Raw genomic sequence first — 26,633 nt, forward strand, 5'->3', positions numbered from 1 at the left:
ATAAACATGAGCCAAGTCCAAAAGGTAAAGGGGGAGGTGTTGCTACAATTTATAACAATATTTTAAGTATTTCTCAGAGGGTGGGCTTCAGGTTTAACTCATTTGAAGTAATGGTGCTTCATATAACATTATCCAGAGAAAAAAAAAGTGGTAATGATAAATCCCCTGTGATATTTGTACTGGCTACCATCATGATGATAGATCACATGGTTGTGAACTATTTGATTATTTGGCTATTCTTTGGATATGTCGTGAGAGGACAGCGCAGAAATGGAGAGCAGCTTCGTTATAGTCACGACTTTCTTATTGAGTGTCGTGTTTTTGATTACACTATATTGGATCAAATCCACGACTGGCCTTTGGAAATTTTAAGGACTGATCTTTCTCGCACCAGCACAGAGAAGACCACCAGTCAGAAGGTAAGAAAAAGTGGAAAGAAGGGAAGACTGCGTAAACAGCAACTACATCGTATTCCACTCCCTTCAATAATTCTAGCCCAGTCTAATAATGCCCAGTCTCTCCAGAAAAAATTGGACAATCTACAAGCAAATGTTTGGTTTCTCTTGGATTATAGGAATGCTTGTGTTATTTCCTTGACTGAGATTTGGCCTAAAGAAAATGATTTAGTTTCTGATCTGGAAATAGAGGGCTTCGGTGTCCCATTCAGACTGGACAGGGATGCCGCTGTGACTGGAAAAACTCTGGGTGGAGGTGTGTGCATCTACGTTAACCAGCGTTGGTGCAAGTCTGCGATTTTGTGGGAATCTGTATGCAGTCTGTATGCATCCGATATTCTATGTAAAACGGTGCATCGGTTGCAAAGTATTTCTCCTGATGCACCCAATATTGTGATGGGAGATTTTAATCATTGCAAAATGGAGAAATCACTTAGCCATTTTGATCAATATGTGGATTGCCCTACCAGATGTGGGAAATATTTGGATCTCTGTTATGGGTCTACTAAAGGGGCTTATAAGTCATCTTTAGCTGCGTTTCAACTGCTGGAACTTTACCCAGGAACTAGGGACTTTGGGCTGGTACTCTATGTGTTTCCACTGCAGGAACAAAGATCTAAAATTTCCGGGTAAAAAAAAAATGCCCCTCAGAAAGTCCCTGCTGGTGAGGTAGTACTTTTTCAAAGTTCCGGAACTTTCGGGGGCGGGAGTTGGGTGCTGAGCATGCTGATTGGTTGAGTTCACACAGCATTGAGATTTCAACCACCATTTATTTGTAACATTTTCTAAATATTAATGTTATTGTGTCATGAAATGTAATTTTAAAAGTATTTCAGGCGAGAATGTAGTTGTTTAAAACTCAAATCTGTGGTTTTTTTACAAAGACAGCGCCTATTTAAAAATGTTTTGCCGATTTCGAAGACGATCAGCTCCACGCGATCAGCGGGAGCTCGGTTCTCATGTATCCGCCTAGAGCAGTCTCAACTCTAGTCCTTCTGATATTTGCCGCTGGCTCTGATGTCTCTTTAGTGTTTAAACATAAAATATAATTCATTTTGGGTAAATCTAACAGGTAATCTTTGGTCTGTATTCAATTTATCTATATGTTAAAATGAAAATAAAAAGAGCCAATATAATATTTCGTTTCATTGTAATGGCTGTATACATTTCCCTGAACTAAGTACATTTCTGCGGCTATTATTATGTTTAAATGAAAACGAAAGGAGGCAGTGGTATTTCATATCATATTTAATTTTATTGTAAATATACAGTGAGGAAAATTGCAGTAGCCAAGGCGAGCTGACTGATGTTATCAAGTACGCTGCTGTTTGCAGAATTACTGGATTTGCGTTGTCGCGGACATCACACTCCCGAGTAGAATGCGCAAAGTCTGAACTACCGAGGATGCAAGTCCAAAATTTGCGTACTTTGTATTGAGAAACGCGCACAGACCTATGTCACCAGACTATTTGCCTAATGTTCACGGTACTTTAGACCGCGGTGGAAACGCAGAAAGCAACAGGTCTGGGGGAAAAATAGTTCCTGGGGAAAAAAGTTCCTGGTACAATTGTTCCGGGTAATTTCAGTGGAAATGCATCATTTGAGGGCTCCTTTGGGTCTGTCTGACCACCATGTTGTTTATTTGGCCCCTGTTTATAAACCTGCCCTGAAAAAAAAAAAAAAAAAAAAAAAAAAAAACCTCAATTCAAGACCTGATGGGATGCCATGAATGTACTGATTGGGATTTTTTTTTTAATCTGTATATGCTGATTTAGATGATCTCACAGAGACGGTGACTAATTATACTGTATTTTGTGAAGATTTGGTCATTAAAAAGAAACCTTGTATAGTTTCTGAACAAACCATGGATTACTAAACTTGTTTAAAATGCAATTAATATGAGGAATATTTATTATAAACAAGGTGATGGTATTCGGTACAGAAAGGCCCATAAATTAGTGCGAAATGAGGTGAGATTAGACAAATTGCGGTATAAGGAGAAGGTAGAAACCATGTTTAAGTGGGAAATCTCATTTAGCTTGGGATGGAGTAAATCTATAACTAACTAAACAAAAAAACAAAAGTATTACTTTACGTGGGAAATCTGATCATGAACTAGCAGATGAGTTTAATTTATTTTATACACGTTTTGATACTCATGATTTTACATCGGAATTGTTGAAGTATGGAGGGAATATTGTAACTTGTTAAATTTTAAATCAGTGAAGCTGATGTACGTAGCGGTTTTGGTCTGGTTAAAGTAAGGAAGAGTCCAGGCCCTGATCATATTAGTGGAAGACTGTTGAGGAATTGTGCAGAGCAGTTTCTTTTATGAAGATGTTTTATACTTGTTTTATTGAATCTATTTTAAGTTTTTCTATTAGGCTATTTGTTAGTATGGCAATTTGAATGTAAAGAACAGGGGTAAGTTGAACAGCATAGTTAAAATGTGGGTACTGATTTAATGACTGTCACACAAATTTATGAATATAAGGTGACTAAGACGGGCCAGTTAGTCCTTTCTGATGTCACCCATCCATTGTGAAATGAATTCCAACTGCTTCCTTCTGGTCATAGATTTAAACTCCCTTTGTGCAAATCAAACAGATAGAAGAATGCTTTCTATAAGTTCAACAACAAAAACGTCTACACAAACAAATACTGTAAATGTGTGTTTTATATGTGTAGTGTTGCTGCTGTATGTGCATGTATACTATTGTCTACATAAAGAAATTGCCTTTTAAGGACAATAAAGTTAAGTACTGTATACAGGCTACCAGGGCACCATACAGAATTTACTGAAGAATTTGCTGATTTTCTATCTGAGTTAGTGAAAAAAGTGGCGTGACATACAGCCAAGTATGGCGACGCATACTCTGAATTCGTGCTCTGCTTTTAACCCATCCAAAGTGCACACACACAGCAGTGAACACACACACACACACACATCAGCATTCATAGACATTTTGAACTCCATTGGGGTTAGACAACACATGTTAGGACCTACTCATTGTCAAAATTATACTCTAGATTTAATACTGTCACATGGAATTGATGTTGATGGTGTTGAAATTATGCAGCCAAGTGATGATATCTCAGATCATTATCTAGTCTTGTGCAAACTTCATATAGCTAAAAACTGTAAATTCTAATCCTTGTCACAAGTATGGTAGAACTATTACTTCTACCACAAAAGACTGCTTTGTAAGTAATCTTCTTTATTTATCTCAATTCCTCAACATATCCAATAGCTCAGAACAACTTGATGATGTAACAAACTATGGGCTCTCTCTTTTCTAATATTTTAGATATGGTTGCTCCTTTATGCCTAAAGAACATTAAGGAAAGTCTGACACCGTGGTATAATGTGCTCCTGTAGCTCAAGTAGTAGAGCATTGCGTTACCAAGCGCAAGGTTGGGGGTTCGATTCCCCGGGAACACATGATAGGTAAAAATTGATAGCCTGAATGCACTGTAAGTCGCTTTGGATAAAAGCGTCTGCTAAATGCATTAATTTAAATTTAATTTTAATTTAAATAATGAGCACACTCGCACCCTAAAGAGACACGCCCGGAAAATGGAGCGCAGAGGGAGGAAAACAAAACTAGAGGTATTTCATATTGCTTGGTGGAAAAGTACGCTATCCTACAGAAAAGCATTAAAAACTGCTAGATATGTTTATTTTTCATCTCTTTTAGAAGAAAACAAACATAACCCCAGGTATTTATTCAATACAGTGGCTAAATGAATGAAAAATAAAGCATCAACAGGTGTTGACATTTCCCAACAGCACAGCAGTAATGACCTATGAACTTAATGAACTACTTTACTTCCAAGATCGATACTATTAGAGATAAAATTGTAACCATGCATCCGTCAGCTACAGTATTGAATCAGAACAATTCCACTCATTCTCTACTATAGGAGAGGAAGAATTGTATAAACTTGTTAAATCATCTCAACCAACAACATGTATGTTAGACCCTATTCAATCTAAGCTCCTAAAAGAGGTGCTTCCAGAAAAAAACACTACTTGACCCCAAAGAACTTGTTAATTACAGACCGATCTCGAATCTCCCTTTTCTGTCCAAGATACTAGAAAAGGTAGTATCCTTACAATTATATTCGTTCTTAACGAAAAATGGTATCTATGAGGATTTCCAGTCAGGATTTAGACCGTATCATAGTACTGAGACTGCTCTCATTAGAGTTACAAATGACCTGCTCTTATCATCTGATCATAGTTGTATATCTCTATTAGTGCTACTGGATCTTAGTGCTGCATTCGAAACAATCGTCCACAACATTCTTTCGAATAGACTAGAAAGATTTGTTGGGATTAGTGGAAGTGCATTAGGATGATTCAAATCGTACTTATCTGACCGCCATTAATTCGTAGCAGTGAATGAAGTGGTATCATATCAATCACAAGTGCAGCATGGAGTACCTCAAGGCTCAGTACTAGGGACGATACTCATCAAAAGTTACATCAGGGGTGCCCAACCCTGCTCCTGGCGATCGACTGTCCTGCAAAGTTCAGCTCCAACCCTAATCAAACACACCTGAAGCAACTAATTAAGGTCTTCAGGCTCACTTAAATTAAAGGCAGGTGTGTTTGATTAGGGTTGAAGCTAAACAATGCAGGACAGTCGATCGCCAGGAGCAGGTTAAACTAACATGCTTTACATGTTACCCCTGGGAGATATCATCAGGAAACATGGTGTTACCTTTCACTGTTATGCTGATGACACTCAGCTCTATCTAAGTTCATGGCCCGGTTAAACATTCCAATTTGAAAAACTAACGGAATGCATAGTCGATATAAAAAATAAAAATAAAAAACTGGATGACGAGTAATTTCTTACTGCTAAATTCTGAAAAAACAGAGGTGTTAATTATCCGACCTAAAACCTCCTCATGTAATAACTTAGAACACTATCTAAGACTCGATGTCTGCTCTGTAAATTTGTTGACATCAGTTAGAAACCTAAGTGTGCTATTTGATAGCAATCTTTCCTTTGAAAGATGTTTCTAGCATTTGTAAAACTGCATTTTTCCATCTCAAAAATATATCTTAATTATGACCTATGCTCTCAATGTCAAATGCAGAAACTTTAATTAATGCGTTCATGACCTCAAGGTTAGATTATTGTAATGCCTTATTGGGTGGTTGTTCTGCACGCTTAAACTCCAGCTGGTCCAAAATGCAGCAGCTACAGTTCTTACGAGAAACAGGAAGTATGACCATATTAGCCCGGTTGTGTCAACACTGCACTGGCTCCCTATTAAACATTGTATAGATTTTAAAATCTTGCTTATTACTTATAAAGCCCTGAGTGGTTTAGCACCTCAGTATTTGAACAAACTCTTGTTGCATTATAGTCCTCCACATCCGCTGCATTTCAAAACTCTGGCAATTTGATAATACCTAGAATTTCAAAATCAAATGCAGGTGGCAGATCCTTTTCCTATTTAGGGCAAAAACTCTGGAATGACAAAATAAACACTGTTCGGGAGGCAGACACACTCTGTCAGTTTAAATCTAAATTAAAGACCCATCTCTTTAACCTGGCTTACACATAACACACTAACACATTTCTAATATTCAAATCCGTTAAAGGATTTTTAGGCTGCATTAATTAAGACAACTAACTGGGAACAGTTCCAATAACACACAATGTACTTGCTACATCATTAGAAGAATGGCATCTATGCTAACATTAGTCTGTTTCTTTCTTATTCTGTGGTCACTGTAGCCACCAGATCATGTCTGTATCCAGATCAGATGGTCACTGCAGTCACCTGGATCAAGAACGTATCCAGCCCAGATGGTGGATCAGCACCTAGAGATTATGTTTTTTTTCTCCATTCTGTCACTGATGGAGTTTTGTTACCTTGCCGCTGTCATCATGCTTAGTTGGGGACACTTAATATCCAGCGATATCTTCAACTTGATTGCACAGATACTATTTAAACTGAACTGGATGATGACATCACTGAATTCAATGATGAACTTCCTTTAATTGAAAATTGAGTGTTTACTATTGTCCTTTTGCATTATTGACACACTGTTTTCCTATTTAATACTGTAAAGTGTTTTGACACAATCTGTATTGTTAAAAGCACTACATAAATAAAGGTGACTTTACTAAAGTAAACACCTATGATTAGCCATTGTTTCAGAGATAACTGTTATTGGCTACAATACTCAACGCTGCAAAACATGTTGTAATTAGAAACTTTTGGTTTTGTAAAAAACAAAAACACACAGGAGCGTTTGAAAGCGGGAGACTTCAAGCAGGTTCAGAATTAAGTTGTTATTACTGGAACTGTAAAAAGACCCCCCACCCCAAACCATTTTAAAAACTCAGTGGATCTACATGAATGATACAAATGACCCATTTTGAATTCAAAATGGCAAATTTCACCAAAAGGTGACAAGTTTGTATCCCAGGGAATGGCTTCCATGTACGACAGTTAGCGAAAGCTATAGATTATGGCTTCTAAAGTTTAAAATATGGATATTTTTTCTTACAAAAATGCATAGATTCACTACAGGAGGCTTTTATTCACCCCCCCGGAGCCATGTGAGGCACTTTTTTGTTAAGGATGGATGTGCTTTATTGGACTTCATTTGGACCGTTGAACAGAAACACCTGCCCACTGCCGTTATAAAGCTTGGAAGAGCCTGGACAATTCTTAATATAACTCAGATTGGATTCGTTTGAAATAAGAAAGTCATATACATCTAGGATGGCTTAAGGGTTTAAGGGTAAGCACATCATGGGCTAATTTTCATTTTTGGGTAAACTATCCCTTTAAGTCCGCCCCCTAATTAAACAGCAAGAATAACTCAAGAAAACAAATTTCAAAATGTGGAGTATTCACACATTCACATTGACCTCAAGTTTGACGGAATTTTACTCCGAAAAATGAAGACCACAAATGACAGAATTAATTAACTAACCTCCCTATCAAACAAAGTACAAATCAAATGAAAAAATAAAACAACACAAATTAAAATAAAAATAACAATAACACACTTTGGGTGTCAAAATGTTACTTTGAATATTCACAGTTCTTAAAGGGTTACTCCACCCCAAAATGAAAATTTTGTCATTAATCACTTGCCCCCATGTCGTTCCACAACCGTAAAAGCTTCGTTCATCTTCGAAACACAATTTAAGGTATTTTGGATTAAAACCGGGAGGCTTGAGACTGTCCCATAGACTGCCAAGTAAGTAACACTATCAAGGTCCAGGAAAGTATGAAAAGCATTGTCAAAATAGTCCATCTGCCATCAGTGATTCAACCGTAATGTTATGAAGCGACGAGAATACTTTTTGTACACAAAGAAAACAAAAATAACGACTTTATTCAACAGTTCCTCTCCTCTGTGTCTCTCCAAATGAGCATAGCGCCATTTTGGCAAATCTGAGCAGTACACAGGCAGTGTATGCTCTTCTGTGTCAGCACCGCTGCTTTCTTTCAAACCAAAAAAAACAGCGTAAATACACGTAAAAAAACGTATCCTTGTGGCGCGGCTGATAGAGAAGAGAGTAGTATCCCTTTAAGCACACTGAGTAACACTATATTAACTAGAGATGTAACGATTCACTCAACTCATGATTCAATTCACGATTTTGATGTCAAGATTCGATTTTCTCAATATTTTTTACTTTTTTTTTTTTTTTTTTACAAAATGAGATTGGAGACATTATACAGTAAATAAAAAGGTGTCCTTTTATTAGACTATTGAACATAACCAACTTCAGTACATTATGTATTAAAACAAATACCTGCAGATGGCGCCTGGTGATGTTTAACTTTACAGTGTGATTAAAGATGTTTAAATCCATTACATTTTATTATTTGGCCACATGCAGAAACTTTATTTTGAAATCGTGATGTACAAAACATGGCATATTTAGACAAAGATCTATGTATTCTCCTGTGTTAACTCCTCTGCTTGTTAACCTGTTTACCCACACCTGGATGCCGACACACAGAACTCTCTTTGTATGCACGTGTCAATGTTTACGAATAGATTTAATGAAACGGGACAAAATAAATCTTGACAAACTATATATCATTATAAAGATCTAAGCCTCAAGCATCCACAACAGATTTCTGTTTTTCCAATGGAAGGCTTATAAAGAATATATTTGCTAAATTTGTGTAAGCCGTACACATCAAAAAGAATCAAAACACAGTACATACCAGATTCGTCGTAATAACCAGTCATAAACGCCATACATCCACAGCTGTAAATCCCGGTTTAGTTAGAAAGGTAAGGGTCCACTGAACGACATCTCAAAGCACGTTTACTCCAATGAAGCAATAACGTTGTAATATGATGATAATTTCTTTGTTTACGTCTTAGTTCTTCAGGGACAGCTTGTTTGTGCCGTTATGGAATAACTCACGCTCAGAAAACTACATCTTGGTAGCAAAAAAACTGCATGGTTTTGTAGCATTTAGTGTCACAAACAGAATGAGACGATCCACAAAAAAAAGATAGGCAGAAGATTGTTTATTTGAATTCTGGCGCTCTCTCGTGACTGCTCGTGATGCTCGCTGTCATCTGATTGGGGCGTAATTTAGCAATCGGCTTTTGCACAAATAAAACTTTATTTTTCAACATTTTTCATATGTGTGAGTGTGTTTTGTGGAGAATGTGGCTGTATCCGCATGATTACCATATGTTTGAGCGCAAATCAGCATGTTATAACTGTGTAATCACAGCTATCAATGTGAACGCCGTCTATATGAATAGTGTGTGATTATTGACTTTATGGCGCATTGGTGGGGTCGGGGACTAGACATAGTATCAGAAAAATGGTTGCAGGAATCTCATCTTTCATGATATCTTCTTCAGATTTGAAATAGAAACTCATGAGACATGTGACTTTCAACCCATTACTTTTCTAGATTGCTCCAGGACTGATTTCATGTATTTTTATATGAAATAAAAAATAAAATAAAAAATCAGTGTGGTACAATTTAAGGCACATCAGTGTCTATAAATTTTAATCTTTTTGAGCATTATCAACTCTGGATGATGAAAATGAGTAAAGCCCAAAGGGCCTTCTTTCCAAAGACACCAAAATTATTTGTGTAACACACTGAAGTAAGGAACTGTTGCAATTTTAAGTTAGGTAGGGTACTTTCAGCTGTGAGTCCCATAATGGGAGGTGCTGGCTAACAGGTTAAGAGTCATCTGTCACATGTTTTCACCAAGTTTTGTAAAGTTTTAAGATTTCATTGACGTTTTATAGGCTTTTGGGTATATTTGGCCACACCACTTTTCTAAATGATCCCGTTATTGCTAACCAAGGAGAATTGAATGAGATTGAGCAAAAAACCTAGGACTTGTTTGCAAAAGTAGGCTTTTAACACAATTGAGAATATTTAATGAAAGATTTGATTGACAGCATTAGTCCCAGAGGAAAAGTTGTTCAGAATGAGATGATCTATCATATGATACAAAGATCTTGTGTTATTGTTAATATATGTACATGTTCTACAATTTGAGGTCATTTTCTATACAAATATTGCATTTTTGAGGCCTTTACAACTGTTATGGTGCCACCTATCATCCGATCTCTATGAAATTTTGCATGCTTAAGAGTCATCTGACACGTTTTCACCAAGTTTCATAATGTTTAGAGTTTTCGTTTAGGTTTTATGGGATTTTGGGTATATTTGAGCACGCCCCTTTTCTAAATGACCCATTAAAGGCAGTAGTGGAAAGAGTACTGAAAATTTGTACTTAAGTACAATTACTGTTACATTGCTGAAATAATACTCAATTACAAGTAAAAGTACTGGTGCCAAAACAGTACAAAGTACTCTTCTCAAAAACTACTCCGAGTACTAGTTACTTTTTAGCTGGCAATATTTAATGAATTACCAAAAAAAAAATATTCATTCACAAAGATCTGTGGATAATAGCTACTTTGAATAAAACCCACTTTTATTTTATTGACAAAGTACGTTAATGAGTGGTCATGATACAGGCATTTCTAACTTCAATACCTTGAAAAAATATCAATAGTAAAGTACCCGTGAATCGGAAGTTGCAACTGACTTCAGTGTTATGATGCATTTCCAAGAGAAAGGTTGTGACTAAAAGGGATACAGCTCCAACAGAAGAGTAACAATGAAATTAATTTTTTTACCAATTAGATTGTTAGCTTTTTTAAATGCTTAGCTTAAATATGTAATATTAATTAAATAGTGCTCATAAATGGCTGCTGAGATTGTATTCTCAGGTGTAATGAGTAGAGGCATGGACCCGGAAACAGCAGTCCTTACGTCATACTTAACAAGAAGATTCTACCCAAGCTGTCAAACTGACGTCAGAGCAAGTACGCCATTCCAGAGCAGAAGCAAAATTTTCAGTTTTAGATTAATGATTACAACATCAGAATGGTTTTTTTCCTTATTTTTCTTCTGTTCACCACAAGACTAGTAATGTGCACTTAAAAAAAAAAAAAAAAAAAAAAAAAAAAAAAAAAAAAAAAAGTAGGGTCATTTTTTTATTTCACGACGATTGACGAATCATTTTCAATACCATTGGCAAAGCTTCCACATACTGTATATTGCCATATAGATATTTTAATATCTCTGTTTTTGTTGTTCATTCATTTTTATTTTTCAAGGCAATCATTATTTCAAGCTTTAAGTGGTTTAATCCAAGTCTTCTAAAAAGACATGTTCACTTTATATGAACAGATTTTTATGTTGGCTTTTTATGTACATACATATAAACATTGATCAATTACCATTACAAATCTCAATCTTAAACATTTGCTCATTCTGTGTATTTGTGTCTTTAAAATAGGGTGACTTTGCTGCAAAAGCTTACAGCAAAAGTAAACATAATTTCAAATTTGGTTTCAAACTGAATTGAATTTACAAAAAGGGACAAATACACAGTCAGTAATAAAATAAAACAAATGACCTCAATTCAGCTGAGATACTTGAAATATGACAGTACAGAATTTTCATAGGCGGTGTTTTATGAGCCATACATGTTGTTTGTTTAGATAAATGGAACATCAGATGGCTTTGACCTGTGTCTGTACAATGTTATACAAACTAGGATATTTATATGTGCAAATCATACTAATATCCCATTCTGAAACATTTCTAGCATACTTGCATTGTAAAGAAATTTAAGTTCCATCTTTGATTAAAGACTTTCTGGTGCATTTCACTTACAGCCGATAACATTTCCAGTAGAATTTTCTGCGGTCAGGTGTGAATCTATTCAGAATGGTTGATAACTTTTGACGTATTTTATCAAAAAAGTACAAGTACCCAAAAAATACTTAATTACAGTAATGTGAGTAGTTGTAATTCGTTACCTTCACCACTGATTAAAGGTAACCAAAGAAAAAAAAAAAAAAAATCAACTTTTTTTTCTATAATTATTAATCTAGAGAGTCCAGAGAATATTACTGCAGAGGTTTGATCGAGATTGAGCGAAAAACCTAGGACTAGTTCACAAAAGTAGGTTTTCAACATATTTGTGAATATTTAATGAATGATTTGATTGACAGCAATGGTTCTTGAAGCAAAGTTTCTCATTATGAGGAGTTCTATCAAATGATATGCATATTGTGTGGATGAATGAAACACCAAGTGATTACTGAGCTATAAAACTTGTTAGCGCCAACTAGAGGCCGATTTCTTTCAAAATTCTTACAGACCTTAAGGGCCATGAGTCGAACATGCCCACTAGGTTTCGTTACGATCGACCTCCATTAACTTTGTTTAATAGGTGCTCAAACTTCATTGGCCAATGGCGGCCACCCGAATTTCCTCATAGTTACTTGTGCCACGACTTGTGCTCAAGTCGATCTGACCAACAGTTGCATAGTTATAGCAGGGGTCTCCAACCCTGCTCCTGGAGAGCTACTGTCCTGCAGATTTCAGCTCCAACCCCAATTAAACACACCTGAACCAGCCAATCAAGGTGTTCAGGGCTACTTGATAATTACAGACAGGTGTGTTGGAGCAGGGTTGGAACTGAAGTCTGCAGGATGGTAGCTCTCCAGGAGCAGGGTTGGAGATCCCGGAGTTATAGTAATTTTTGTGTTTCATTCCATCTTATAGCACCATCAAGTGGCAGAGCTGTGCAATTTTTTTGTTATTAGACCAAAGATTAAGCTCATACACATGTGTTCCGAGTTTGGTGAAGATTTCATTCTGTTCAAGAGCTATACTACAATTAGCTATTGGCTAACGGTAGCATCGAAGGTTTTTGATCATTATTGATATTCAGTGTCCAGAGAATGTTTTTGACCCCAAGGATTGCAATGATGTAAATGTTTTAAGTCTATGACAAACGCTGTATGAGGTAGGGCCAAAAATTCCCCCTTTAGTCCAATTGCAGCAAGTTTTTGGATCTGAGTAGCGAGCAATGCTACTACGATCTGACCAAGTTTCAGCTCTCTAGGCCTTACGGTTTGGGCTGCACAATCAGTTTTACCGGAGAAAAACAATACAAAAAAAAAAATCCTTACAATTACAATAGGGTTTTCAGCACTACGTGCTTGATAATAATAATAAATTAAAAATCCAGCAGCAGGGCCAGCACATATATAGCGGGTAGTGTAAGCAACTACCAGTATGAAAGACACAGCCAGTGCTCAAAGTCCCCACACAGATCGGGTAAATAATAATGATATCTTGAATCCATTCTCCACGGAACACATAAAAGGATTTGCAAAGTGTATTCCACAATCCTCTTTGGCGATTAATCAACAGCAAAGACTTAAGCATTATAATGAAGGTGAAAAAAGATTATGATTAAATGCCACTCGCTGCCACTTATACAGGGTGCTTTATTGTCCCCCTTTCGCGCTCCATGCGTTGTCAAAAATCCTGTAGCGAATCCATGCATTTTTGTAAGATAAATATCCTGATTTCAAATGTAATAAACACTTTTTTCTTACTTCTGCTGACTGTTGTACGCGGAAGCCATCCAGGCGGATGACAAACGCAGCGAAAACAAAACGCCAGTCACGAATTAGAAGCACAAAATGAGGATTTGTAAAGAAAAATGTCGGAGGATTTCCATATAAGCCAAGAGGAGACTGGTTTTTCTTTGCTAAAGTAAGGAAACTTTGTTTCCTTTGCTCCTGCATATCTCAGAGGTGCACGCACGACACCTACATCATCCACCTGCACAGCTTCTGCGTACCACAGTCAGCAAAAGTGAAAAAAAAAAAAAAAAAATTGTATTACGTTTGAAATACGGATATTTATTTTACAAAAAAATGCATGGATATGCTACAGGAGGCCTTTGTTCACCCCCCGGAGCTGTGTGAGGGACATTTTATTACAGATCCGCGCACTTTATTTCACAACTTCGGAACTGTTGACAACCAACACCCACTTAAGGCCCCGATCTACTTCAAACGAACTTCGTTTTCATTCTTCGTTTGGGGGCAAAAAAGTTTGAAAAGGTTTTAATCAGTCCTTTATGGGAAGTGTGAATGTGTCATAGTCTGAAAACTTTAGAATGATGTGGTTTGTTTATTTTGTCAGTGATCATTTATTTTATTAAACTGGATAAATTGTTACACCTTTTTATATTTTATGTGGTGTCATGATTTACTTCTGATAAAAACAAAGGTTTATTATTGTATGTTCGTTTGGCATTTCAGTTATTGTATACCCTTTAAATTCGCTTACAGAATGAACAATAACAGCGGCAGCAGGAGTATAGTGTAACATTTATTTGAAACACATGTATTTGGTATTTGCTACCATATATCTTTACTCTTTCTTTTCATGGCTTTGGAAAACTCGTCTCTGATGTTTCTCTGCGTCGCTTTTTGCATAACTCCGGGTTGTCGACAAAAAGCTTAGTTGCAATTTCTTTATAAGAATCAAATTGTTTTACTCACCCTCGAAAAAAAAAAAAAAAAAACTTAAAATGTATTTTGTTTTTTAAAGGGTAAGTTCGCCCAAAAATGAAAAATAGCCTGTGTTTTACTCACCCTCGAAGCATCCTTCGAAAGAAGAAAGTCATATACACCTAGGATGCCTCAAGGGTGAGTAAAACACAGGCTAATTTTCATTTTTGGGTGAACTAACCCTTTAACATTAATTTGTAATTAATTTAGTGATTCCTCTGCGTGGTACTCCTACCAACACTTTGAGAACCACTGTTTTAGGCTAACATTAGGTAGCTAGAGATGCTACTGGTCATGTTTGTCATGTGACACACAGCAAAATATACACGTATGACTGATATTGTCATGAACCAGACCTCTGTGTCTCTCTCAGATGGCCACCGGAGGGCACCCTCACCCGAGAATTAACTTTCACCCCGGACTCCATTTCCCATAACCCGGTACTGGACTGATTACCTGCACAGGTGTTGTTCATCAACCCCCCCCCCCCCACCACCACCACGGATCCAGCGGCGGTCAATCAACTATGAGGTCTCAGCCCAAGCTAAGGTGTTAGCATTTCACCAATAGCAACTGCAATGCCTCACGTCTCTCACGGAGCCCACCAACGCCTGAGCCTCCACCAACTAATGCATCAGCAAGCCCTCACACTGCTAACCCTCGACTCTCCTTATCAGAGAGGTTTGACAGCACTCCAGATAAGTGTAAAGGCTTCCTCTTACAATGTTCCCTGTTTATGGATCAACAACCATTGTTATATCCCACAGACAACAGTCGCATGGCTTTCATCTATTCCCTGCTGAATGTAAGGGCGTTTGACTGGGCTACGGCCATAAGGGAGGGCGGAAGCCTGTCATTTCCTTCCTTCAATGAATTCCTTCATCAGTTTGGAGATGTATTTGAGTACTCGGCCTGTGGCAAAGAGAATGGTGAACAGTTGCTCGCACTTCAAGGCAGAGATACCGCAGTGGATTACTCTCACCTTCCGCACACTCGCAGCCCAAACCGGTTGGGATACCGGTCCACTGAAGCTGCTTTACCGCAAGGGCTTATCTGCCGAATTACAGTCAGAATTCGCCTGCCACGACAAGGGAAAGACACTGGAACAGTTCATCAGTCTCTCAATCCACCTCGACAAGCTACTACAGTCACGACGCTCCTCACGACATTCACTCACTCTATCACCCGTCTCCACAGCCATGCCGGACCCTGAAACCATGCACATCAGAGTCACTCATCTATCATCAGAGGAAAGAGAGCACAGGATAAGGAACCATCTATGCCTTTACTGCAGATTGCAAGGTAATCTGAGAGCTGCCCTACTAGACCGGCCTCCAAAGATACCGCGGTGAGTTCTAATCCATATACTCTAGAGGTACCTGTCTCCTTGACCATTACCGATGTTACGGTTGAGACAAGGACTTTAATAGACTCTGGGGCGGCGGGAAATTTTATTGATATCAGTTTTGCCAACACTCATAACCTTCCTCTCCTTCCATGTGAATCCCAACTGGGGGTGGCAGCGCTAGATGGATGCCCCCTGAGCACAGGACTGATCAGATTCAGAACACAAGAACTCACACTAAAGACTGGCTCCCTTCACACGGAACTCATAAGTCTCTTTGCCATCGACTCACCACAGAACCCAGTTATCCTCAGACTACCCTGGCTGGAGAAACACAACCTCCGAATTTCCTGGACCACTAAACAGATTCAACAATGGTCAGAACCCTGTGAAAAGGAATGCCTGTAGATTCAACCCCATAATAAGTGTCATAACCTCCATCCTTCCTCACATTCGGAAGTCTCGACCATATCAGATCTCCCTGTCGAATACCAAAATCTTACAAGAGGCTTTCAGCAAGTCAAAGGCTTCTCAACTCCCACCACATCGATCCAGTGACTGCGCTATTGACCTGCTTCCTGGAGCGATGCTTACGAAAGGTAGAGTATTTCCCCTATCACAACCAGAATCTGAAGCAATGAGGGCATACATTGAGGGGGAACTGGCTAAAGGCTTCATTAGACCATCCACCTCTCCAGCATCAGCAGGATTTTTCTTTGTGAAAAAGGATGGAGGACTCCAGCCCTGCATTGATTACCGAAGTCTGAATGATGTCACAGTCAAGTTTCGATATCTACTGCCACTGGTTCCATCTGCCCTGGACCAACTACGCTCTGCCAAGTATTTCACCAAGCTCGATCTCTGCAGTGCCTACAATCTGATCCGTATCCAGGAGGGAGATTAATGGAAGACAGCCTTCTCAACCACATCCGGGCACTACGAATACCTGGTTATGCTGTTCGGGCTTAAGCCTACATCGATGACGTGTTCCGTGATATGCTCAGTCGCTGGATCATTGTCTATGTTGATGACATACTCATCTACTCTGATTCCCTAGAAACGCACATTCAACACGTTCGAGCAGTCCTGCAATGTCTAATAGATCATCAGCTGTATGCAAAGAGGGAGAAATGTGAGTTCCATCAGACACAAGTGTCCTTCCTGGGCTATATCATCAGCGCTGAGGGGGTCGCCATGGACGATAACAAAGTTCAGTCTGTATTAAACTGGCCGCAACCAAAGACTGTCAAGGAATTGCAATGTTTTCTGGGCTTTGCCAATTTCTACAGAAACTTTATACGTAACTTCAGCACCATAGCGGCTCCGCTTACTTCACTGCTCAGGGGAGGGAGATAACACCTAGACTGGTCACCATCAGCTCAGAATGTTTTCCAACAGCTCAAAGATCACTTTACCACAGCACCCATCCTTCATCATCCAGATCCCGATCTCGAATTCACAGTAGAGGTTGATGCATCCAACACTGGGATCGGAGCCATCTTGTCACAACGTCAGTGCAATCCTCCCAAGCTATTCCCCTGTGCCTATTATTCACGCAAACTGAACGCAGCCGAAAGAAACTATGACGTGGGTGATCGAGAACAGCTGGCAATAAAGGCATCCTTTGAGGAATGGAGGCATTGGCTAGAGGGCACTAAAGTTCCTTTCCTTGTACTCACCGATCACTGAAACCTGGAGTATATTCGCTCAGCCAAACGACTTAACCCAAGGCAAGCCCAATGGTCACTATTCTTTTCACGCTTCGACTTTAAAGTCACCCACCGACCAGGGTCCAAGAACTGTAAAGCGGATGCATTATCCCGATTACACAACTCATCACTCACTCTGAGAAGCACCGACGAAACAGTTATCCTGCCAACTCTGATTGTAGCACCAGTTCAATATGACATTATCACCGAGATCACCGAAGCTCAGGTCAGTGATCCACCACCGCCAAACTGCCCCAACGACCGAACTTATGTGCCGACTGATCTTCGACAATGAGTGTTGCATCTGGTACATGATTCCCCCAGGTCAGGGCACCCCGGGATCACAGCTTTAATCCAGCTGGTGTCCGAGAATTTCTGGTGTCCATCTCTACTGCCGGATACCATTAAATTTGTTCAACAATGCCCTGTCTGTAACATGTCCAAATCCTCTCACCAACTCACCACAGGTTTATTACAATCCCTTCCCGTTCCTCAACGCCCATGGTCTCATACAGCAATTGACTTTGTTACTGATCTCCCCAAATCCAGAAATCACACCACAATTCTTACAGTCATCGACAGATTCTCCAAGGCCTGTCAACTCATACCCTTACCCAAACTGCCTACTGCTTTCTTGTTGGAACAGGTCTTCCGTTTCTATGGTCTTCCCGAAGATATAGTTTCCGACCGCGGCCCACAATTCACCTCTCAAGTCTGGAAAGCTTTCTGCCAGCAACTTAACATCAACATCAGTCTCACCTCCGGTTACCATCCACAGTCCAACGGTCAAGTTGAAAGGCTCATCCAAGAAATTACCCGGTTCTTACGCTCATACTGCCACCAGAATCAGAATGACGCTCCGCAAGCCATCAACCGGCCTCTCCTCTTTCCAGTGTGTCCTCGGCTTCCAGCCGCCTCTATTTCCCTGGTCAGGAACACCCTCCGAACTCCCTGCTGTCAACGACTGGTTAAGGAGAAGCGAGAACACATGGAATGCAGCCCACGTCCATCCACAAAGAGCAGTGCGCCGAACCAGGGAACAAGCCGATCGTTGGAGAAGGGAGGGGCCTATATATACTCATGGACAATGGGTCTGGCTATCCACCAAGGATCTGCGACTTCGACTACCCAGCCAAAAATTAAGTCCCAGGTACGTGGGTCCATTCAAAATCCTCAGGCAGATTACCCTAGTTTTATATCGTTTGGCTTTACCTGCAAATTATCGTATCTCACCCACTTTCCATGTCTCCTTGCTCAAGACCGCCGGTGGACTCGGAGGAGAGAGGGACCAGGACCAGGTCGCAGACGAGAGTAATCCTCCCCTAATTGTGGATGGTGAGGAGGCGTACCAGGTCAGAGATTCTGGATTCCTGACACAGAGGATGAGTGCTGCAGTATCTGGTTGACTGGGAAGGATATGGCCCAGAGGAAAGGTCCTGGGTGAATGCCATGAATCCAGGATATCCATGATATACTGGATCCCACACTCACCCTTGAGTTTCATCAAGCTCATCCAAATTGACCCGCACCTCGTCCCCGTGGAAGGCCCTGGCATCGGTCTGCCCCTCGCGTCCGGAGCTACTCGCAGGGGAGGGGCTCTGTCATGAATCAGACCTCAGTGGCTCCCTCCGATGGCCACCGGAGGGCACCCTCACCTGAGTATTAACCGAGAGAAACTGAGCAAAAGGCGCTCCCCTTAAAGCACAGTACAACTGACTGAGCTGACTTATCTAAAACCAGGAAGCATGCATGCAAATGGTCAATTGACAGAGCACTGGTGACTGCTTTGGAGTATATTGGATACAATATTTTTCATACTTTCTCTCTGTTTTCACTTAACTGAAATATAATTTTTTTCCCTCTCTATCTTTTTACATTACACACAAACTGAACTTTATTACATTTGCTGCGTGAAACGAACAGTATTGTACACCTCAAAGGGAATTTAAACTAAGTTACGATATCAAATTCTACATATTGTTTAATGTTTTATTGCTCTGTTGTGAAATGATTGTATTTGCTATTATTATTATTATTATTATTATTATTATTATTATCATCATCGTTACAGTAAAGTGTTATTTTTATATTCAACTTCTGGTCTCCTGTATACGCTTTATATCTTCCTCCTCACTTCTTTCGAGTCTAGAACTGGTCCAGTGGATATTTGCATTGGAGGATGCAAGTGCTACATGTATGTGTGTGTGTCATCAATCCATTATCAGTGCCTAAGAAATGTTTGCACTAATGCTGTGTGTTGACAGTGCTGCACAAATCAACTCGCGTGTCATTTACAATGTTACTGCAGGTTGTCTACCTCAGCGTGAGTTTAAGCAAACTGCAAGTACTATTTGTTAGTCAAATAAATAAAGTGGAAAAGTGCACCTTTAAAATTAATATATAAAATTATAATATATATATATATATATATAAATAAATATATAATAATTAGAATCATATAGACATGAATAGTCACCCAGTTGGGTCCCATTAAAATCCTATAGGCATGATCCTACAAGATATTTGTCTTGTTCTATAAGACTATTCATATAGGAACGGTTCCAAAATACGATAGAACTTCCAATTAGAATCCTGTATAATTTCCTTATTTGAATCTTTTAAGATCTTTTGTCAAAGGACTGGCCATTGGATTGCGATGGCGTTAAGCGAATTAGGCTTCAGTGTTTGAGGAGAAAGGTGTTTCCCCAATGTGATCAGCTTACATCGAGACTCGAGAGACCCTCTGGAAATGGACATTTTTTACTCCCACCCCATATTTTTCCTGCAAACATGTCCCTTTAGGGCAGAGGTGGGGAACGTCCGGCCTCCGGGCCGTATGCGGCCCGCGAGACAGTTTGATCCGGCCCATCAGTGAATTCAAAAAAACATACACCAAAAAAAAAAAAAAAAAAAAAAATATCTCAAAACTTTACGTTTGCGCTAGACAGCAATTATTTTTCCTGTGATAGTAAATGACAAAAAATATATAATAAAAAATAGAAATATAACATTATAGATAATATATAATAATGTAAAACAGGTTTGCCTGTCCGGGTCACAGTCTGCGTGAACATGCAATATGCACGTAACATTCACGGTTGTCGTCACTGATAAAAATCATGGCTACAGGCAAGAAAAGAAAAGGTAGATGCAGAATGTCGTGCTTTTCAAGAAAAATGGACAAATGATTATTTTTTTGTTGAAAGTCAAAGGCAAGCCAGTCTGCCTAGTTTGTGGGGATGTGCTTGCAGTGATGAAAAAAGCCAATCTCGAGCGTCATTACAGCTCAAAGCATGCTAAACTGAATGCGTTGCAAGGACAAATGCGCTTGGATAAAGTCAACACTCTTTGGCGGAGTTTGGGTGCCCAACAAGCAGTTTTTACAAGACCACATTCTGACAGAGAGAATGTTATTCATACAAGTTTTATGGTGAGTGAGCTAATAGCTAATAAACTAAAACCTCATTAAGAACGAGAGTTCGTGCCTGGTTGCCGCTGCGGAGCTGCTAGCACCAGACAAATTAAAACTTTTCCAAAGTATCAGTTTCTCTCGAAGAACTGTCGCAGAACGAATTACTGATATGGCACAAGACATTGAAACAACACTGAATGACACTGCAAAAAAATTCATTTTTTTCTCTCTGGCCTGCGATGAAACAACGGACCTAACGAATACCGCCCAACTAGCCATCTTTGTGCGTGGAATTACCGCCGAGTTTGAAACGACAGAGGAATTGCTGTCTTTGCAAGCCATGCATGGCACTACCGAAGGTGAGGATTTGTTTGAGCAAGTTGTTTTGGCAATGAACAAATTTGAATTACCATTTGAAAAGTTAAGTGGCCTTGCCACAGATGGAGCTCCTGCCATGCTTGGCCCGCAAAAGGGACTAACTGCATTGATCAAAAAAGAAATGAGTCGTCTCAGTCTTGATCCAAGTGATGTAGTTGAATGCCACAGTATCATACATCAAGAATGACTTTGTACACATTCCCTGAAGCTCCACGGTGTAATGATAACTGTCGTTTTCACCATAAATTTAATCAAAAGCAGAGGGCTAAACAGCTGCCAGTTCAAAGAGTTACTGAGTGATCTCGAGTCTGAGTATGGAGATCTGGTTTACCATTGTGAGGTGCGATGGCTGAGTCGTGCAGATATGCTCGCACGCTTTTTCAATTTGAGGGAAGAAGTAAAACAATTCATGGAGAATAAGGGAAAACCTGTTGTGGAACTCAGTGATGACAAGTGGCTGTGTGATTTGGCCTTTATGGTGGACATAACCAAGCACCTGTCAGAGCTGAACATCAAGCTCTAAGGTCCAAACCAGCTTCTCAGCTCTCTGCTTTCAAACGTGAAATCATTTGAGGCCAAATTATAGCTGTGGCAATTGCAACTGGAAAAGGGTAACACTGTGCATATTCCTACTCTACAAGAACAAAAGCCTGCTATGACAACTGAGTATGCTGGTGAGTGTGCAAAATTGCTTCAGGCATTTTGTGAGAGGTTTCAGGACATGAAAAGTAAACAAAATGAATTAAAGATTTTTGCTGCGCCATTTAATGTGGAACCATCTGACGTGCCTGACAACCTACAACATGAAATAATTGAGCTACAAAGCAATTACGAGCTCAAAGCAAAGTACAACAACCTCCCTCTGCTTGAGTTCTATAAACTGTATGTACGTTGTGAAGATTTTCCCATTCTGAGGAGACATGTGCTGAAGTTTGCATCTCTGTTTGGGACGACTTACTGCTGTGAGCAGTTCTTTTCAAAACTGACTCTTGCAAAGACTCGATTCCGCTCAAGACTGACTGATCCAAACTTGGAAAACCAGCTGCGAGTAGCTTCGTCATCACTGCCATCTGACATCAGATGCCTGGCCAAAGAGAAGCAGTTCCAACCATCGCATTAGAGAGGTTATTGATATATATGTCCAATAATTTAGTATGGCCCTTGAAGGATGTTATAAAAGTGTAAATGGCCCTTGATAGAAAAAAGGTTCTCCACCCCTGCTTTAGGGGTTCCGTAGTATACATGCATACAGGTGATATTAAATGACTTAACCCATGATATAAGATTTTGGCCATATTGCCCATCTAAGTCATTCATCCCACTATCAACAGGCACATCATGTAGGCTACACTTTTGTATTTTGTTTGGGCACACCACAGGGTGTCACTGTGGCCTCAAAGCTTACCCTTCACCTACTACGGTTGGATTGCTATTCCTAAGGTACTAAAGAACATCACCTCAGTCTCCCAACGCTCACTAACAAACTGTCAAATGAATTCCAACTCCAAGAACCACCTTCCTTTCTGTGCAACAGCAACCACCAGAGCACAGAAAGTCTAAAAGTCTGCCACAGCCAGAAGGCATCACAAGAAGAGTGCAACATAGGAGACAAAGTTTTGCAACCCAGCTTCACACACGCCATGCCAAACTACATCCGACTGTCTGCTAAAGAACTTCCTGCCTTGCTGGACTGACCCCCATTAGACCATAGACACGCCCTCATCCAAGCCAAGGATGCAGAGAGCCAGTCTTCCATGACATACAAGCAAAGGGGGGAGACAACACAGACTGAAACAGATCTGACCACACATACACTACACCTTAAACACACACAACATTACCTACACCCAGAGGTAACCACATCTACTGATAACACATTCAACAAACCTATTCTTCCCACAGGTAGAATGTACAAATTTTAGTGTAACAAAGTTACATATACCCCTCCATGAAGAAACATGCAGCCATCCTCACAATAGGTTATATAACATCTGACACTAAGTTAAGGTACATGACACACTAGCTGCACATGACATCCTAGCTCAACAGCAGTTGTAAGCCATGCTAGGAAAACCCACAGCAGCTTTGTTTTGTTTGTTTTGTTTTGTTCTTCTCTTACCTATCCTTCTCCTTCCCCTCTTTCCTGAGTAGGTGAAACACCTAGACACCCTGCAAGGGATCGAAGGTCTGATATTAGGATTGACTCACACCTAATATCCGCCAGCCACTCTAAACTGAATGGAAGCCAGAGAGCTCCATGCACGATAGGTCAACTCATTTCATTGCAAATGATGTTACTAGAAAATTAACGGTAAACGTTTAAATTAAGACAACCTAGAAGAACCAAACAAAGTTATCCACAAATTTGAATGGCGAATCAAAATACAACAACGATTTCCAAAATGATCTAACCTATCCTCAATGTACTAAACTACATGGACTAATTAAACTTAACCACGTGTACCTAAATAACCTGATGCCTGCACCAGTACAGTAACTGTCATGGAGGTGTTGTCTTGTTGTTTGCTGTGTTTGTCTGCTTCTTCTGCCTTTGTTTCTCCAGCGATCGACGATGTCTTCAGCTAAACACCTCGCCAATCGAAGGGGGGATATGTAGCGTGAACCAGACAAATTAAAGATTCGATCGGGGGCCTGGTTGAAACATGAGCCAAATTCCACAGAAAGGCAGGATGTTGTAAATCAACTCCTAGCACCACAGTCTGAAGCAAGATAACTAACCAACTCTTTCAGAGAACAGCTTTCAACATTAACACCATTAGAACAATTATTGACAATTTTCAATTCGAAGAAGAGATTGTCTGATTTTGGGGCAAGTTATCGAAGAGATGGACAGTCTGACCCTCACATGTAAAGCCATGAGAGTAAACAAGATCGTTGGATTGACTCCCCCCCCCCCCCCCCCCACCACCTAGCAGAACCAGACTGAAATTCCTAAGGAGACCTGTTAACCCCCTCTGGTCTTCACAGGAGATATCCTTACTCCCCAGAATGGCACAGAGAATGCCTTCCAATGCATATATGCACCAAAATGAACTCAAAAAAAAAGACTTCTAAATGGATATCAGTCCAATGCTTTAACTCCAGTTTATACCGGTAACCCACACATTTGACTTTAATGTTTCTAATCACTTATTGTGTATGTCTTTTTAAATAACTCTTCAATAGCTTAAGGGATCATATTCATGTTTAGCATGTGTGTGTTCGAATCTTCTTGCTTGAAAACGTTTTCTGACCATCAGTTATTTGTCAAATGTATCATATTCTTGTTATAGGAATCATGTCCAAATTATACCCTGCAAGAGCGGGAAAATTCGGACCACGTGCTTGATAAGATAACATATGATTTATGAATGGGTGGGACAAACAATATGCAACACCCCGAGAAAAGACAATATCTAATTGGTCAAGACAACATTTAAGGTGTGGCCAAAATGCCAGTTTAAATACTCAGGACACCATCAAATTTTGCTTTTAGCGTTTAGCTTTTGCTATCAGTCATGCCGGCTTTTAGCTTTAGCTTTTAGTCATGCTTTGTCATCACTTTTAGCGCCGTTCCAGCGTGCTTCGGCCTGCACGCCTGCTGCTACTTAGCCACAATGAGAAGAAACACCACCTAGTCTCGTCAAACTTTACTTCTGTTCTTTTACTTTAGTTTATTTTCTTTTCCGTTTGAGAGTTCGTGTTCTGAGTTAAGTTTTGTAACGCCGTGGTCTCCGAGTCTGACCTCGAGTGCCCGTTCAACTTCAGCCAGCCCACAACTCCGCATCTTCAGCCAACACCCAACCACGGGCTTCCCAAGACGTCACTTCAACGACTACTGAACTTCCAGCCAATCAGCAACTTCGTGAAACCCCCTTTTCAGCGACAACAAAGGGAACCCCGTTAAACAGGCAACGCAAGTAACCTCCAGACTCACATCTGTACTGGTGTTATCTAATATAATTTTAACCTCATTGAGGAACTCAGTGCGAGGGTTAATTAAGTGATTAATGGTTGTACATGTCTATGCAATTTCACGTATTGCTGTAAACTTGGGATTTCACATTTTCATCCTCTTAAACTCATTCTTTCCTAACTTTCAACTTGTGTGAATGTGTGAGTGCGTGTGCTTATGTGTTAGATTAGTTTATGTCTTAGATTTATCTAATAAAGCCTTATTTATATTGAAAAGAGAAGTATCTTGTGTTTTGTGCTTACAAGTTAATGTCTTAAACTGCCGATCTTGTTACTGTGCTAATTTATAGTGTTTTCACTATACTTTGGATATTAATATCCAGCGCAGATTTGATGTTAAACGGCTCGTTCAGTGAATCGCTGGCCGTCTCAGTGATCAGCCGTGAAACAGTGATTCTGTTCAAATTCCCTTTAAAATCTTAAATGATTCCCTTTGAGCTAAATTGACCTGTTTCCCTTACACAAGTCAAAATAAACTTTGAGAAGCGTGGGACATAATTTAGTACATAAATAAAAACCAATCCATTTGTTTGTGAATTGGGCTACATAGCTACACTAGTTGTGCTGTGTGTTTCTGACGAACCAAAAGCCGTTTGTAAAGTCACCATGAAATTAACTACACAGAAAAATGTGTCAACTAGCCCCAGTCTGCTCTACGGGGGGCCTTTGTTGACCTTAAGGATACCTTGAAATTGGGAATTCTGTTGTGCACAGGTCGAGGGAAACTGGCCAGGTTTTTCACTTCAATGTAGTTCCATACTTTATGGCGTATGTCCCATTTAGTATCTCCTAAATGTTAAAACAACAAGTCACGAGTTAAAGACAAACCTGAAGTCAAATAAAGAACACAGCAACATAAAATAAGGAAGGAAAAGAAAAACCTTGATTAACTTTTATGATTGACTCCATTATGCTGAAGAGGTCAAAGATCTTTCTTTATTGCAGAGCTTCCCAAACCTGTCCTGGAGGACCCACTGCCCTGCACCTTTTGTATTTAATCATTTAGTTGTATGTCTCCCTTATCTAACACACCTGATTCCACTCATCAGCTCGTTAGTAGAGACAGCAAGAACTAAATTGGGTGTGTCTGATTAGGGAGACATACTAAATGTGCAGGGCAGGGGGTCCTCCAAGTCAGGTTTGGAAAGCACTGCTTTATTGTATTACTTAATAAATGACGAAACAAGATCTTCTACCCAATTCAAAAGCTGCGTCCCAATTCAAAGGTTGCGAAGGGCGCATTTGAAGGCCGGTTGCGTCACTGCGGCGCGACAAAGACTGCCGCAATTCGAACAGAAGCTGTGTCCCAAACTGATGTGCGCGGGCTCCGAAGTGCGCATTTAAAGGTTGCGTCACAGCATCACAGCGTAAGCTGTCCCAATGTAAGAATGTATCCTCTGAAGACCACATTCCAAGGCCGATTGCATC

General features: G+C 39.8%; 1 protein-coding gene across 2 annotated transcripts in view; it reads right to left on the minus strand.

Annotated features, from left to right (window-relative positions):
* mthfsd (methenyltetrahydrofolate synthetase domain containing) overlaps positions 1–26,199 on the minus strand; it is a 77,313-nt gene extending 51,114 nt beyond the window's left edge. For both annotated transcript variants that reach the window (XM_042774991.1, XM_042774992.1), the window contains exons 1-2: positions 26,087–26,199; positions 25,891–25,994 (exon numbers count right to left, since the gene is read on the minus strand). In XM_042774991.1, coding sequence (XP_042630925.1) covers positions 25,891–25,994; positions 26,087–26,114 — 132 coding nt within the window. In that variant the 5' untranslated portion in view covers positions 26,115–26,199. The remainder of the gene's footprint in view (positions 1–25,890; positions 25,995–26,086) is intronic.
* Between the last annotated feature and the right edge of the window lie 434 nt (positions 26,200–26,633).

The sequence above is a fragment of the Cyprinus carpio genome, chromosome A18, assembly GCF_018340385.1.
Source record: "Cyprinus carpio isolate SPL01 chromosome A18, ASM1834038v1, whole genome shotgun sequence".
Classification (NCBI taxonomy): Eukaryota; Metazoa; Chordata; class Actinopteri; order Cypriniformes; family Cyprinidae; genus Cyprinus; species Cyprinus carpio.